The sequence below is a fragment of the Chrysochloris asiatica genome, unplaced genomic scaffold (genome assembly GCF_000296735.1).
Source record: "Chrysochloris asiatica unplaced genomic scaffold, ChrAsi1.0 scaffold00050, whole genome shotgun sequence".
NCBI lineage: Eukaryota > Metazoa > Chordata > Mammalia > Afrosoricida > Chrysochloridae > Chrysochloris > Chrysochloris asiatica.
This window is the reverse complement of record NW_006408568.1, coordinates 10436728-10452136: the sequence shown is the minus strand read 5'-3', so window position 1 is coordinate 10452136 and position 15409 is coordinate 10436728. Positions and strand designations below refer to the sequence as shown.

The window sequence follows — 15409 nt, the reverse complement described above, 5'->3', positions numbered from 1 at the left end:
AGAAATATTTAAGTACCCAGCCAGCTGATACAGTCCAAAAGATCACATAGACCAGGTAATCTCTTCGGGATTCTGAATATGAATAATCTGTTTCACTCCTTGTTGCATAGATGCTGTCTTAACTAACACTCTAAAGCAAGAGGAGTCAAATGAAATTTAATACCTGGGCTGAATGAGACTGAGCAGTGTTGAAAGGTACCCTGGAGTCAGTTCTGACTCATAGCAACCTCGTATAGGGTTGCCAAGGCTATAAATCTTTGTGGGAGCAGAAAGCCTCGTCTTTTCCCGGACAGAGAATGGCGGGCTTGAACCGCTGCTCTTGTGGTTCACAGTCCAGAGCTAATGGTATGGAGCCACTGTGCCTCCATAGATGGAGAGAAATGAGGTACCTTTCAATGCCCCTGACAAACACTTCCCCTCTCCATCAAGAGACCAAAAACTCAAATGCTATTTGAGAAAAATAAATCACATAAATTTGACGCTGTTAACCCCTTTGGGGGCTATTTTTTCAACAAGTTCTTCTTGTTAAACTACTTTATGGCTGTTTAAATGGCTTGTCAATTTCTGTTTAAATGTTCTTTTTTAAAGGTCAAGCTGAGAGTTTAGCAACTTAAGACAGCAGTTTGTAGCATATCCTACAAGCCAAAACTCAAGTGCATCTCAGGGAGGTGCTTAATGAGCCAGCATTGCTTATTAAGCCTATTGATTTATGGAAAGAACATGGAGAGAGAAGTTTCAAAAAGGAAAGGACTGAGCAGTCCTGCGGTAGAGGTTAATCTCCTTGAGGAAAAGACATTGCACTCCTGGCAAAGACATGATTCCATGCTGCCCCTTCCAACCCCCAGGGTTTCTGCCTATTGATGTTGTTAGCTGCTGCTGATGCCTGGTGATCCCATGAACAATGGAATGAGGGCTACCTGATCCTGCACCATGCCCATGATCGGCTGCAGAAAGGATGGCATGATCCATAGGTTTTCACTGGGTGACTTTTGGAAGTAGATCTCCAGGCCTTTCTTCCTAGTCTTCGTCTGAGAACTCTGATGAAACCTAATCAGCATCGTAGCAACACCCAAGCCTCCACTGGCAGATGGACACTGGTTGCACATTAGGTGCACTGGCTGGGAATCAAACCTGGGTTTTCTGCATGGAAGGTGAGGATTCTACTATTGAGCTATCACTGACTCCTCAGTCTCTAAAGTTAAGGCAGGCAGACCAGTGGAAACAGGTACTGAGCACCCACCCTTCCTCCCAGAGTACATATCTCATTTCAAGGACTGGGTCCACATTCCAGGAACTAAGCCACAGACCACCTCAGGCCCCACAAGATTATCACAGCTAAACTTCTCCTGGTACAGACTCATCTCCAAGAAGATAACAAAGCCCCCAATTAAAACTTACTTGCTTCTGCTTCTGTAAACTCCCTACATGCTTGCTTGCTGCTCCCTCCCCCCCCCCCCCATGAAGTACCAAATGCGAGCCTCACACACCTCCCTTTGCTCACTTTTGTAACCCCTCAAAGACCCAAACACTATATAAACAAGGGTCCTTCCTATAAATGGGGCTCTGTCTCTGGCTAAGGATCCGCTGAACCACATGCCTGTACAATAGAAGTCCTTCCTTTGTTACAACAGGCTAATTCCTTCAGAGCGTCTCCAGGAACAAAGGGAAAGAGCGGAGGAGACCTGGGGCAGGGACCTCTAATATGGTTGAGGGTAAGGCCTGCAAGAACTTTTCATGGCAAACCAGCAGTCCCAACGTAGCAGAGATATCTACGTACAGGTGCCAGTTTCGTTCTGATTCTTCAGTTAAAATATTCAGGCTTGGCTTGAAAAGTGACAGATTGACAAAAGACAGATGCTTACTTCTTTAAATGATATTCAAATTGCACAGCTCTTTTAAGCAGTTTTTAGTAATGCTGGACAAAGTCTGTCTTTTGTTGTTTCAATAGAGATCATTTTAGTGGAAAAAAAATTAGAGAGGAGAAAAAAAATAAGAATATCAGTCTCCGCTTCTCACTTAGCCACAGGTGCTGGAAACATGGATGTGTGGCTGAAGGGGACTTTGCTGGCACCACTGACCGCCCAGCCACAAGACAAGCCGCTGTGAGGAGATTAACTTCCTGGTGAGTGTGTGCCCCAGAACCCTCGCCTTACCTGCTATGCCCTCCTGGTTGTAGCACGTCTTATGCATCTTCCCCATGAAGAGTTCCAGGCCGATGATGGCGTAGATGATGATGACAAACAGCACTAGCAGAGCAATATGCAGCAGGGGGACCATGGCCTTGATAATGGAATTCAAAACCACCTGGAGACCTGTGTTGAGAAAAGAGACACAGTGGTAACAACAGTGATGGCATTCAGGGAGGTGCTTAATGAGCCAGCATTGCTTGTTAAGTATATTGATTTGTAGAAGGAGCGTGGAGAAAAACACCTAAAAATGGAATTGATGGGCATTTCTCTCCTAATGAACCAGTGCTATTTAGGAAACTACTTCCACAATCTCATGTAGTTTTCTCAACAACTCTACAAGTGAGGTAACGCATGCCTGACTTTTCAGATGGGGACACTGAGGCTTGTCGTACTCATGCAATCCAGTGAGTGACAGAATAGGGCTCTACATCTAGGTTGGCCTGATACCAGATCTTTCTTGGAGGCACATCCAAATAAAAAGACTAGCAGATGATGTGCTTCCAAGGGAAAGAACAAGTTATTTTTACCCAGAACACTCTAATTTTCTAATAGCCCATCTTAGAGACAACACAGCATCCTTTACTGCTAGGGTAGCCTCTCAGTACAGCGAGAATGCATCTGGACCAGCGACAGCCATGCAACGGCTTGCTTATCTCTCAAGCTTTTCCTCATAGTTGGATTCCTGGAGCTCTGTGGCTCACCCATCTGCCCTAAAATATCGATCAGCCTCATAGTTAGTCATCCAAGAAGGCAGGACTTCCAATGCGGAAGGAGACCCTTACCACCCAGACCTCCATGAGTGGACTGAGGAAATGGCTCTTAAAGCACCTTCTCTGGATCCTGTGAGTGCGAATCTCTCCCCTATAGATCTCTCACCAGGTCACTCTGCTGCGGAGGTTGACTCTGGAGAACATCACTGCCTTCCATGAGAACCCCTCAGGAAGCACACAGGTCTTATTAATATACCCCAAAGGAGCTCTGGTAGTATAGTGGTTATGAATCAGGCTGTGAACCTTAAGGTCAGCAGTTCAAAACTACTAGCTGTTCTGCAGGAGAAAGATGAGGCTTTCTGCTCCCATAAAGATTTACAGCCTTGGAAACCCTGTACAGGGTCGCTATGAGCCGGAACAGATGCCACAGCACATAACCACCACCATCAAAAGTCTATGGACTCGCACTGGTGTCCAACTGGGTGAAGGATCCACTTACTTATAAACCCAACTACACCATAAATAGTACACTAATTATTTAAAGGGGATGTTGCAAATCTTGATTTTCAAATGGTACAGAGGTGGTTGTCACTCCCCAAATTACTGCTTATCCCCAAGAAAGTCACTTGTAAACTCTCAATAGTACATGTGCCAAGTCTTCACACTCGAGGAGAGAAGGGGCAGGTTCTCTTTCCTTTCATCTATATTGGTTGTGCTGAAAACCATCCTGTGGGCCACCTTTGACACATATGCAACAGAATACCCATTTTGGCATCACACTCAACGTGGGTCATGTTTTGTGCCTTTATCTGACTCAACTGTCTCTCCAATAGTCTCTCTTTCCAGACACCAAGCTTTCCACTTCTCTGTGTGTATTAGTGTGTTTCCCCTTTGTATTTACTACCTTAGCCCTTGTGCTGGGTAAACAAAAGCTGGGTCACCCTCTCACCAGAGCCTGAGGCAGTTACTGGTGGTCTGTGCTACTGGGGGAGTGGTTTGCACAAGGCTAATAAGAAGAATCCTCCCCAACTATTACGGTAAGCTAGGGTGAGAAAAAAAAAAATAGAAGAAGAGAAAAAGCTGGATTAATTTTACCTGTGAATTAATGAGAGTGCTTTGCAGCCTCCCATTAGAACAAGATGTTTTCAGATCCAAATGATTCCATTAATTAGTAAGTTGTACACACATTAGTGTTAAAGTATGCAAAGCCACGGAGAAAGTTGGAAACTGTGAACTGCAGATCAACTTCCAGAGGTGTCTGCTTGTGGGAGAGAGTTCTAAGTGCTACTCACAGAAAGGGGGAGGGAACTGTCTGAGCAGCTTCAGGGCTACAGCCTCAGATGGCAAGAAAACCATGGGTTGGGTACACAAAGTCCACAGCCCTCTGGTGAAAAAGGCCTGCTTAAACTTTTAATTGCCTCCCCTGCTTTTAGGAGAGGACTCCTGGTGTGTCACTGTAGCATCAACACTGGACTGCGAAGGCTGGCAGTTCAAACCCACCAGCTGTTCCTTGGAAAACCTACATACGGTTGTTATCCGTTGGAACCAACTCAACGGCACTGAACAGCAACAGCAACAACAGCTTTTCGGAAGGTGTCCCGGGCTACTGCAGCAGTTACCATGTTGAGTTGCTAATGATTAATTGCTGCCATTATGTTTGTTTTTTTGTGGTGTTGCTGCTTTCTTTGTTCTGTGTATCTTCCTTTGTTGAGTTCATGCTTTTGTGTTCTTTCTTGTGAGTTTCCTCATAGTTTTAATATTTCCATGTTCTCCTTGGATTTCCATTCTCTTGTTATGTTGTGAAGTGTTAATTTTCTTTGAGGTTGCCTTATAGTCCATTAACTTTTCTCTCCATTTAGTGCAGTCTATTCCATCTGGATCTCTGTTCCTATGTGTTTACCTTCTTTTACATTGTACTTCTTTTGATCATAGGTTGACCTCCCAGATTCTCTGAGTTTGTTCTTATAGTTTTGTTCTGTTCTCAACTCTTTCTTCTTTTGACTTAATTCTGGGAGGTTCTGCCATGTATGTCAATCTCTGGCTGTTGTCTGTTCTTTTTGGTTCTCAGTCCACAGAACTCCGTCTAGGGTGTTTTGTAGTGCAGGGTTGGCTTTGGCAAAGAACCCTTAGCTTCTGTTTATACTGGAATGTTTTGATTACACCTTCATATTTGATTGATAGCTTTGCTGGATAAAGGATCCTTGGTTGGCAATTTTGTTTTCAGGGTTTTATATATATATGTCTCCCCATTGCCTTCTTGCTTGCATGGTTTCTGCTGAGAGATCTGAACTTAATCTGACTTGCTTACCTTTGTATGTGACACTTCTGTTTTCCCTGGCTGCTTTCAGAAGTGTCTCCTTATCTTTGATTTTGGAGAGCTTGATTATGATATGTCTTGGTGATTTTCTTTTGGGGTCTATTCTTCCTGGGGTTTGTTGAGCTTCTTGAATGTTTATCTTTTCACTTTTCAGGATGTTAGAGAAATTTTCTTCCAGCAGTTCTTCAACTATTTCCTCTGTGGACTTGTGTGATTCTTCTTGTTCTGGAATGCTGATAATTCTTAAGTTATTCCTCTTCATATTGTCCAACATGAATCTTAGACCTTCTTCAGATATTTTAATCCTTTTTTTGTGTTTGTTCTATCTTAGTGGTACTGAGAGATTTGTCTTCCAGTTCACTGGTTCTGCCTTCCATCTCATCTATTCTACTCCTTTGCCTTTCAGAGTATTGTCTATTTCTGATATTCTGTTATTGATCATTTGGACCTCTTTCTGTAGGTTTTGAATAGTTTCAAATGCTGTATCTATCTTATTTGATTGTTCCTGTAGCACTTTCCTGACTTCTTCCTTATTTTTCTCAACTCCATTGTAAAGTGTTTTGAAACATTTTATAATAATTTTTCTGAATTCCTTCTCAGGCATTTCCAAGGCCTGCCTTCCTTCCAGAATGGAATCCAGGTCTACCTCTAGGTTGTTTGTCTCAGACATTTTATCTTGATTCTGGACCTGTGCTGATATGGTCATCTGCTTTTGCTTCTTGGACATGTTTAGTGTTTATCTGTGGCCTTAATAGAGTATGTGTTTTGGTATTTTTCATGCTTTCTGACTGCTTCCAGGAAAATGTGATCAGGATGTGGGCTTCCCTTTTCACTCTTCTTATTGTTTAACACAGAGTAACTTTCACAGGTGTTGTCTGTTTCCCTGTATATGGTAGTTGGTATTGGTTATTGCCTGGGGTTTGGTGTTTTATAGAGTGTGATTGTAGCTTGGCTATATGGCAGCAGTTGCTGACTCTTCTTGTGTAATATATGGAGACAAAGTGTCCTCCAAAGGTAGAAAGGGGAGCATATAACAGCAAAACAGCACCAGCGGGAAAAATAAAACAAGAGAAAAAACAAACAAAAAACAGCAACAACAAAAACTAGACTGAATACTGCAGTCTATAATCATAGAAAAGAGAGAGGAGGGAGAGAAGAAAAAAACAAATCTGTAGCCTAATATGAGTATGACTTTAACGTCCTCTCTTCAGCTTCTTGCTTTCAAAGCTCCCTGAGAGATTTCAAGATGCCAGTGTTGGTTGTTATGCTATACCTCAGGCTTTAATTTACTTTTCAGCCTGTTTTGTTTTTAAACTCTCTTTCCCTCGCTACAGCCCTGTCTGGTACTTTCCCCTATTAAAAAACAAAACAAAAGACACACAAACAAACAAAAAAAAGTTCAGGGCCTGTTCTTGGCCGAGTATCTGTGCGCATGTGTGGCAGAAAAACCCACCAGTGATGAGTGTGGGGGGGTGTTCACTCGCTCAGGCTCCCCATCCAGTCACCAGAATGGAGGTGGGCAAGCAGTGGGCATGCCAATGACCAGATAAAAAAAAAAAAAAAAAAAGAAAATCAGAACAAAGCAAAACTGACAAAGTATATTGTCCACCTTTGCTCCAAGGTTCCTGCGGTGTTTTTCCATGTTGTTTCTGCTCCCCTGCTTGGTCTTGCCATTTGGTCTCGCCCAAGATGTCGGCTCCAGGCCTCTGAGCCCAGACCAGCAGATTCAAAAGTACACGATTTTTCACTTCAGTTTCAAGTTCCACAATCTATAAGCCTTCAAATCTTCAAAATGTTCCTATCTCTGTGGTTCCGAGTTTTGGAGCTCTGTCCTGGATCTGCTTTGCCTGGTATTCTGTGTTATTGCCGACGGCGAATTCACTGCACCTCCACCCTAGCCGCCATCAAGCCCTGCCTCCCTGAGCTACTAATGAAAGTTTGGAGGTACAAGTCCACTCAGATGTACCTCAGAAGAAAGGCCTGGTGATGTACTTCTGAAAAACCAGTCAGTGAAACTCCTATGGAGCACAATTCTACTCTGACACACAAGGGGTGGCCATGAGTTAGAATCGACTTGATGGCAACTGGATTTTGGCTTTTATGATAAAGACCAGAATTCTTCACGTCCCACAAGGTCCTGCAGGCTGCCTACCAATTCACTGAAGCCCACCCCTCAATCTCCCCTCTTCCCCTACTCCATCTAAACAGCCCTTAATTTAGACACTTAAATAAGTCATACTTCTTACCACCACAGGCCTGACACACATGGTGTTTGCTCGTCAGACTAGAACACTTTCCCCCTAATTCTTTCAGCTCAATTACCCAAGGCTCCTTCTTCATCCAAGCCCCAAATCAAAGAAGGTTCCTTTATTTTCTGCCAACTTAGAACTAGCTCCCCCCGCCTCCCCACTTTCCTTTGGCTTAAGCTCAGTTGGAAGTTATATACTCAGCCAGGTGATTTCAAAAAGCCCTAGTGGGCCATGTGAGTAAAGTTTTACTAAAGGTAATACAGAAACGGCTACAATCATACATTGATAGAGAACTTCCAGAGGTTCAAGCCAGATTCAGAAGAGGCCATGGAATGAGGGATATCACTGCTGATGTCCAATGGATCTTGGCTGAAAGCAGAGAATACCAGAAAGATGTTTACCTGTGCTTTATTGACTATGCCAAAGCTTTCGATTGTGTGGATCATGACAAGCTATGGACAACATTGCGAAGTATGAATATTCCGGAATACTTAATTGTGCTCATGAGGAATCTGTACCTGGACCAAGAGGCAGTTGTTCCAACAGAACATGGGAACGCTGAATGGTTTAAAATTAAGAAAGGTGTGCGACAAGGCTGTATTCTTTTACCATACTTATTCAATCTGTATGCTGAGCAAATAATCCGAGAAACTGGGTTATATGAAGAAAAACGTGGCATCAGGATTGGAGGAAGACTCATTAATAACCTGTGATATGCAGATGAGACAACCTTGATCGCTGAAAGTGAAGAGGACTTGAAACATTTACTTATGAAGATCAAAGAGCACAGCCTTCAGTATGGATTACATCTCAATGTAAAGAAAACAAATATCCTCACCACTGGATCAATAAACAACATTCTTATCAACAGAGAAAAGATTGAAGTTGTCAAGGACTTCATTCTTCTTGGATCAACTATCAACTCTCACAGAAGCAGCAGTCAAGAAATCAAATGACATATTGCATTAGGCAAATCTACTGCACAAAACCTTTTTAAAGTGTTGAAGAGCAAAGATCTCAGCTTGAGGACTAAAGGTGTGCCTGAACCAAGCCATGGTATTTTCAATAACCTCATATGCATGCAAAAGCTGGACAGTGAATAAGGAAGATCACAGAGGAATTGATGCTTTTGAGTTAATGGTGTTGGAGGAGAATATTGAAAGTGCCATGGGCTGTCAAAAAAACCAATTCATCTGTTTTGGAAGAAGTGTAGCCAGAGTGCTTCTTGGAGGCCAGGATGGCCAAATTTCATCTCTCATACTTCGGACATATTATCAGGAGGGACGAGTCGCTGGAGAAGGATATCATGTTTGGTAAAGTGGAGGGTCAGAGAAAAAGAGGAAGACCCCCAAGGAGATGGACTGGCCAAATGGCAGGGTCGATGGACTTAAGCATGGCAACAGTAGTGAGGTTGGCCCAGGATTGGGCTGTGTTTTGTTCTGCTGTACATAAGGTTGTTATGAGTCGGTTCCAACTCGATGGCACCTAACAACAACAACAATGTTGGCACCATAAGATAAGCACTGGACTACTAACAACAAGGTCAGCAGTTCAGACCCACCAACTGCTCTGTGGGAGACAGATGAGGCTTTCTGCTCCCATAAAGATTGCAGCCTTATGGAAATCCTGTTCAGGGTCACTATGAGTGGTCACTGACTCAATGGCAGTGGGGCAAGGTGATTAAAAAAAACAAATGATACCCATTTCTCACATTAAACTGAATTTTGTGAAGGTGGATGCTGTGTCTGTTTTACTCACTGTTTTATGTCTAAGCCTACCTTGGTGCTAATTCCATGGCAGACATTCAGTAAATATTTATCAAAGGAATGACAACATTTACAACTTTAAATCAATGCTATTGCTATCACAGTTTTAACAGACTTTGCTGAAGTGGAATCTACTTGGCAGATAGGAATAGAATGGACAGGTGAGTTTCTGAGACTTGCAGAATTAGGTCGCTGTGTGGGTTATAAAGAGGGCAAACAGAGGCCAAAGGAGCCTATGGGGTTCATTTCAGCTGTTTGTGATACCATCAGGACTCCTAAATAATGCTTTGTCCCTCATGTCCCTATCTTGATTGATGGCCAGGCCACCTACTTGAGCACCTATGACTAAGAACTGATTTCCCAGACTCCTCCCTCATGGAGTTGCCAAGTTACAAGTTACCCAGTCCTGCTACTTGGATTTTCAAGTACAGTTGACCCTTGATCAATACATTTGAACTGCACAGGCCTCCTTATATGTGATTTTTTTCCCCCCCTTTACTGCTATTACAGCAAGCTCAAGTGTTGTGAGTAGCCGATTAAAACACCGAGCGGTCCTCATCATCTCTGTGTGAGCAGCTTGTCTCCCCAGTAACTGGAGACAAGAAACATGACACGTATTTTAAGTGGAGACTCTCAACACTCCTCTCTCAGTTTGTCATACTACGAGGCTTGTGTGTTGCTGTGATGCTGGAATTTATATCACCGGTATTTTAAAATACCAGCACAGTCACCCATGGTAGGCAGGTTTCCACAGAGTTCTGGACTAAGACAGACTAGGAAGAAGGAGAGGCCAACTACCTCTGAATGTTTACCCACTGAAAATCTTGTGAATGGCAGCAAAACAGATATAGTATCAGAAGATGAGCCCCTCAGGTTGGAAAGCACTCAAAATATGACTGGGGAAGAGCAGCCTCCTCAAAAGAGAGCTGACCTCAGTGATGTGGATGGAGCAAAACTTTTAGTCCCTCATTTACTGAAGAAAAATTCAAGCCTCAACTTGAAACACTGAAGGACTCTATGGGGAAAACTGTGATTGCAGGAAGCACCCAAAGAAGATGATCCTCCACTTTACTAATAAACAAGATATCCTTCTCCAGGGACTGGTCCTTCTTGTTAATATGTCTGAAGTATGAGAGACAAAGTCTGGCCATCATGGCTTCCAAGGAGCATTCTGGCTTCACTTCTTCCAACACATGACAAAATACAGGTCCTCAAGGGCACAATTAAGTGCTCCGGAATACTCAATCTACGCAATGCTGTCCATACAATCGAAAATGCTTTGTGTAGCCAATAAAGCACAGGTAAACATCTTTCTGGCATTTTCTGCTTTCAGCCAAGATCCATCTGATGTTAGCAATGATATCCCTCATTCTATGTCCTCTTTTGAGTCCAGCTTGAACCTCTGGCAGTTCTTTGTCAATGTATGCTTGCAGCCATTTTGTATGGTCTTTAGCAAAATTTTACTTGCATGCGATGATAATAATGATATTGCCCTATGATTTCCACATCCCGTTGGGTCACCTCTCTTTGGAATAGGCACTCATATGGATTTCTTCCAATCAGTTGGACAGGTAATTGTCTTCCAAATTTTTTGGCATAGATGAGTGAGCTCCTCCAGTGCTGCATCAGTCTGTTGAAAGATTTCAATGTGTATTTCATGAATTCCTGGTATCGTGCACTATGCCATTCTTCTTCAATTTCCCTTCAATGCACCATGGACTTCTTCCTTCAGTGTCATTGGCTCTTGATCACATGCTACCTCTGAAATGACTGAACATGGACTATTTCATTTTGGTACAGTGACTGCATATTGCTTCCCTCTCCTTTTGATACTTTCTGCATCATTCAATATTTTACCCATGGTTGTTTTTGCTAAGTGCCGTCAAGTCAGTTCTGACCCATAGCGACCCTCTATAGGGTTTCTGAGGAGCAGCTTGTGAGCTTGAACTGCTCACCTTGTGGTTCAAACCAACTTTGCAGTCCAGTGCATTAACCTGCAGCGCCACAGCACGGCTCACAGAATCCTTCACTATTACAAGTAGAGGCTTGAATTTTTCATTCAGTTCCCTTAGTTAGATAAATGCTGAGCATGTTCTTCCCTTTGGTTTTCTAACTCCAGGTCTTTGCACATTTCGTTATCATACTTGACTTTGTCTTCTCAAGCTGCCCTTTGAAATTTTCTGTTCAGCTCATTTACCTCCTCACTTCTTACATTTGCTTTAGTGTCTCTTCACTGGAGAGAAAGGTTCAGAGCCTCCTGACACGCATTTTGGTCTTTTCCTACTTTTTTGTCTTCTTAATGACCTTTTACTTTCTTGTATGATGTCCTTGATGTCATCCTATAACTCTCTGGTCTTCAGTTTTTACTGTTTAATGCATCAAAGCTGCTCTTCAGATGATCTCTAAATTCAGGTAGGATATGTTCAAGGTCATACGTTGGCTCTTGTGGACTTGTTTTAATTTTTTTCAGCTTCAGCTTGAACTTGTATATGAGAAATTGATGGTCTGTTCCACAGTCTGCCCCTGGCCTTGTTTTGGCTGATGTTATGGAGTTTTTCCACTACTCTTTTGACAGATGTAGTTAATTTGATTTCTGTGTATTCCATCTGGCTAGGTTCATGTGCATAGTTGACTTTTATGTTATTTTAAAAAGGCATTTACAGTGAAGAAAGTCATTGATCTTTCAAAATTCTATCTCTAGCATAGTTTCTATCACAAAGGCCATATTTTCCAACTATTGATCCTTCCTCTTTGTTTCTATCCTTTACATTATAATTGCCAGTAATTATCAATTCATCTTGATCGCATGTTTCATCAATTTCAGACTGAAGAAGTTGGTAGAATGCTTCAATTTCATCATCACTGACTGTAGTAGTTAGTGTGTAAATATGAATAATCGTGATATTAGCTGGTCTTCCATGTATGCGTATGACTATTGTCCTATCACAGACAGTGTTGTACTTCAAGCCAGATTTTGATATGTTCTTTTTGATGATAAATGCAATGTCATTCCTCTTTAATTTGTCATTCCTTACAGTAAAACAATGTCAGATTCAAAATGGCCAATACCATACCATATCATAATGTCATTATTGTTAAGTGCCATCGAATTGGTACCAACTCATAGTGACCCTATGCAAAACAAAACAAAGCACTGCCCGGTCCTGGGCCAACATCACAATTGTTGCTATGCCTGAGCCCATCGCTACTGCCACTGTGTCAATCCATCTTGTTGGGGGTCTTGCTCTTTTTCTCTTACCTGCCAATTTACCAAATATGATATCCTTCTCCAATGACTGGTCCCTCCTGATAATATGTTCAAGGTCTGAGAGGCAAAGTTTGGCCATTCTGGATTCCAAGGAGCACTCTGGCTGTACTTCTTCCAACACAGATTGGTTTGTTTTTTATTTTGGCAGTCCATGATACTTTTAATATTCTCCAACAACATAACTCAAATTCATCAATTCTTCTATGGTCTTCCCTTTTTACTGTCCAGCTTTTGCATGCATATGAGGTTATTGAAAATACCAAGGCTTTGGTCAGGCATACCTTAGTCTTCAAACTGACAGCTTTGCTCTTCAACACTTTAAAAAGGTCTTGTGCAGCAGATTTGCCTAACGCAATATGCTGTGTGGTTTCTTGACTGCTGCTTCTGTGAGAGTTGATAGTTGATCCAAGAAGAATGAAGTCCTTGACAGCTTTTCTCCGTTGATAAGAATGTTGTTTATTGGTCCAGTGGTGAGGATATTTGTTTTCTTTACATTGAGATGTAATCCATACCAAAGGCTGTGCTCTTTGATCTTCATAAGTAAAGGTTTTAAGTCCTCTTCACTTTCAGCAAGCAAGGTTGTATTATCTGCATATCGCGGGTTGTTAATGAGTCTTCCTCCAATCCTGATGCCAAGTTTTTCTTCATAGAACCCAGCTTCTCGGATTATTTGCTCAGCATACAGATTGAATAAGTATGGTAAAAGAATACAACCCTGGTGCACACCTTTCCTAATTTTAAACCATTCGGTATTCCCTTGTTCTGTCCGAACAACTGCCTCTTGGTCTATGTACAGGTTCCTCATGAGTACAATTAAGTGTTCCACAATACTTATACTCTATAATGTTGTCCATAGCTTGTCATGATCCACACAATTGAAAGCCTTTGCCTAGGATATCGATATTTAAATATTCCATTTCATTTTTGATAATTTCCATTTTTCCTTTGTATATTCCATGTTCCAATTATTAATGGATGTTTATAGCTGTTTTTCTTCATTTTGAGATGTGCCCAACCAGTACGTGAAGGTCCCAAAAACTTTACTCCAGTCTCGTCATCACAGTCACCTCTACTTTGAGGAGGCAGCTCTTCCCCATTCGTATTTTGAGTGCCTTCCAATCTGAGGGGCTCATCTTCTGGCACAGTATCTGACAATATCCTGATGCTCTTCATCATGTTTCAGTAGTCAGTATTCTGTTGCTGACAGTGTTCCACTGCTATCATAAAGTTTTCAGTTACTAAATATTTGAAAGCAGTCAGTCTCTCCTTCTTCCTACTCTGTCTTCATCTGGAAACTCAGCTGAGATCTGTCCACTGTGGGTGATCCTACTGGTATTTATAATACCCTTGGCATAGTTTCTAGAATCACAGCAACATACAAGCCACCACAGTACAACAAACTGACAGATGACTGTTGGATTTTTGCTATATAATTAATACAAAACATGTAGAAATTATTACAGAAAATTTGGAAATGCTTGTTACAGAGAAATGAGAAAACACAGGGCAACAAAATAAAAAACAAAACAGAAACCAAACTTCATCACACTACTATTATCATTTTGGTATGTTTTGTGGACATTTTGGTCCATAATTTATTTTCCTACTCTTTATTCCATGGTATTCATCATTCTGTTAACTGGTCTCACTACTTTTTAAAATTTGCCACTCTAAAAGTTATGGAATTACTGTGGTGGCTATACAGGATAAGCACCAAACTGTTAATCACAAGATTGGCAGTTCAAACCCATCAGCTGCTCCTCAGAAACACTTAATAGGATTGCTATGAGTTGGTCTCGATAACACTTAACAACAACAACATGTTTCAGTAAGAGTGATTTTATTGCAACCTGCCACTTTCATGTTGAAAATCCTCCCTGTCACTTACAGGTAAAACTCACCTGTCTCCTTCTCCAGTTTGTCTCATATGGTTCCCAGTCTATATCTTTGTTAGCTGTCACCAAATTGGTGCTGACTCATAGTGAGAACCTTATGGACAACAGAACAAAACACTGACCAGTCCTTCAAAAACTTCACAATTGTTGTTACATTTGAGCTGGCACTTTGTCAATTCATCTCTTTGGGGGTCTTCCTCTTTCACGCTGACTCTTGACTTTATCAAACATGATACCCTTCTACAGGGACTAGTCCCTCCTGATAACAAGTGAAAAATATGAGAGACAAAGTCTTGCCATTTGGGTTTCTAAGGATCATTCTGGCTGTACTTCTTCTAACATGATTTGCTTGTCCTTCTGGTAGGCAGTCTATGGTACTTTCAGTATGCTTCTATAGTGGTCTTCCTTATTCATTATCCAACTTTCACATGCATATGAAGCTACTGGGTCAGGAGCACCTCAGTTCTCAAACTGCCAGCTTTGCTCTTTAACACTTTAAAGAGGTCTTATACAGCAGATTTGCCTACTGCAATCCATTGTTCCCCTTGCCTAGAATGGTATTCCCTGCTTCACTGAGAGTTCCCTAACTTACCATGTATCTCAGGCACATACCATGAACTCAGTGAACACCAGCTAAAATACATTTGTAAATACACAGGGTACCTTCCAAAGACAGAAACCGACATAGAAGGGAATGGAGACCACCTCATTCAACTGTCATTAGAAGAAACTGTAGGTATTTTGGAGTCCTGGTGTGGCGCTGAGGGTTAATGCGCTGGACTGTAAAGTCTGGTTGAACCACAATGTCTCCTGCATGGAAACCCTATGCAGGGTCTTTATGGGTCAGAACTGACTCGACAGCACTTAACAACAACAATAGGTATTTTGTCAGGAAAAGACAAGACTCACAGATTGGGGAAAAACCACAGATAGGGAGGGCAATGTCAACGCTTTTCACGTTTTCAGAAAGAGGGGTTAGACGAAATCTGTATGACACAATGGATGAAACTAGGAC

The 15409-nt window shown here is 41.9% G+C and overlaps 1 protein-coding gene across 1 annotated transcript in view; it reads right to left on the bottom strand.

Annotated features, from left to right (window-relative positions):
* Positions 1–15409, bottom strand: part of CACNA1C (calcium channel, voltage-dependent, L type, alpha 1C subunit) — a 779292-nt gene that overhangs the window by 258927 nt on the left and 504956 nt on the right. The window contains exon 11 of the mRNA XM_006862777.1: positions 2154–2312. Within this exon, the coding sequence (XP_006862839.1) occupies positions 2154–2312 (159 nt within the window). The remainder of the gene's footprint in view (positions 1–2153; positions 2313–15409) is intronic.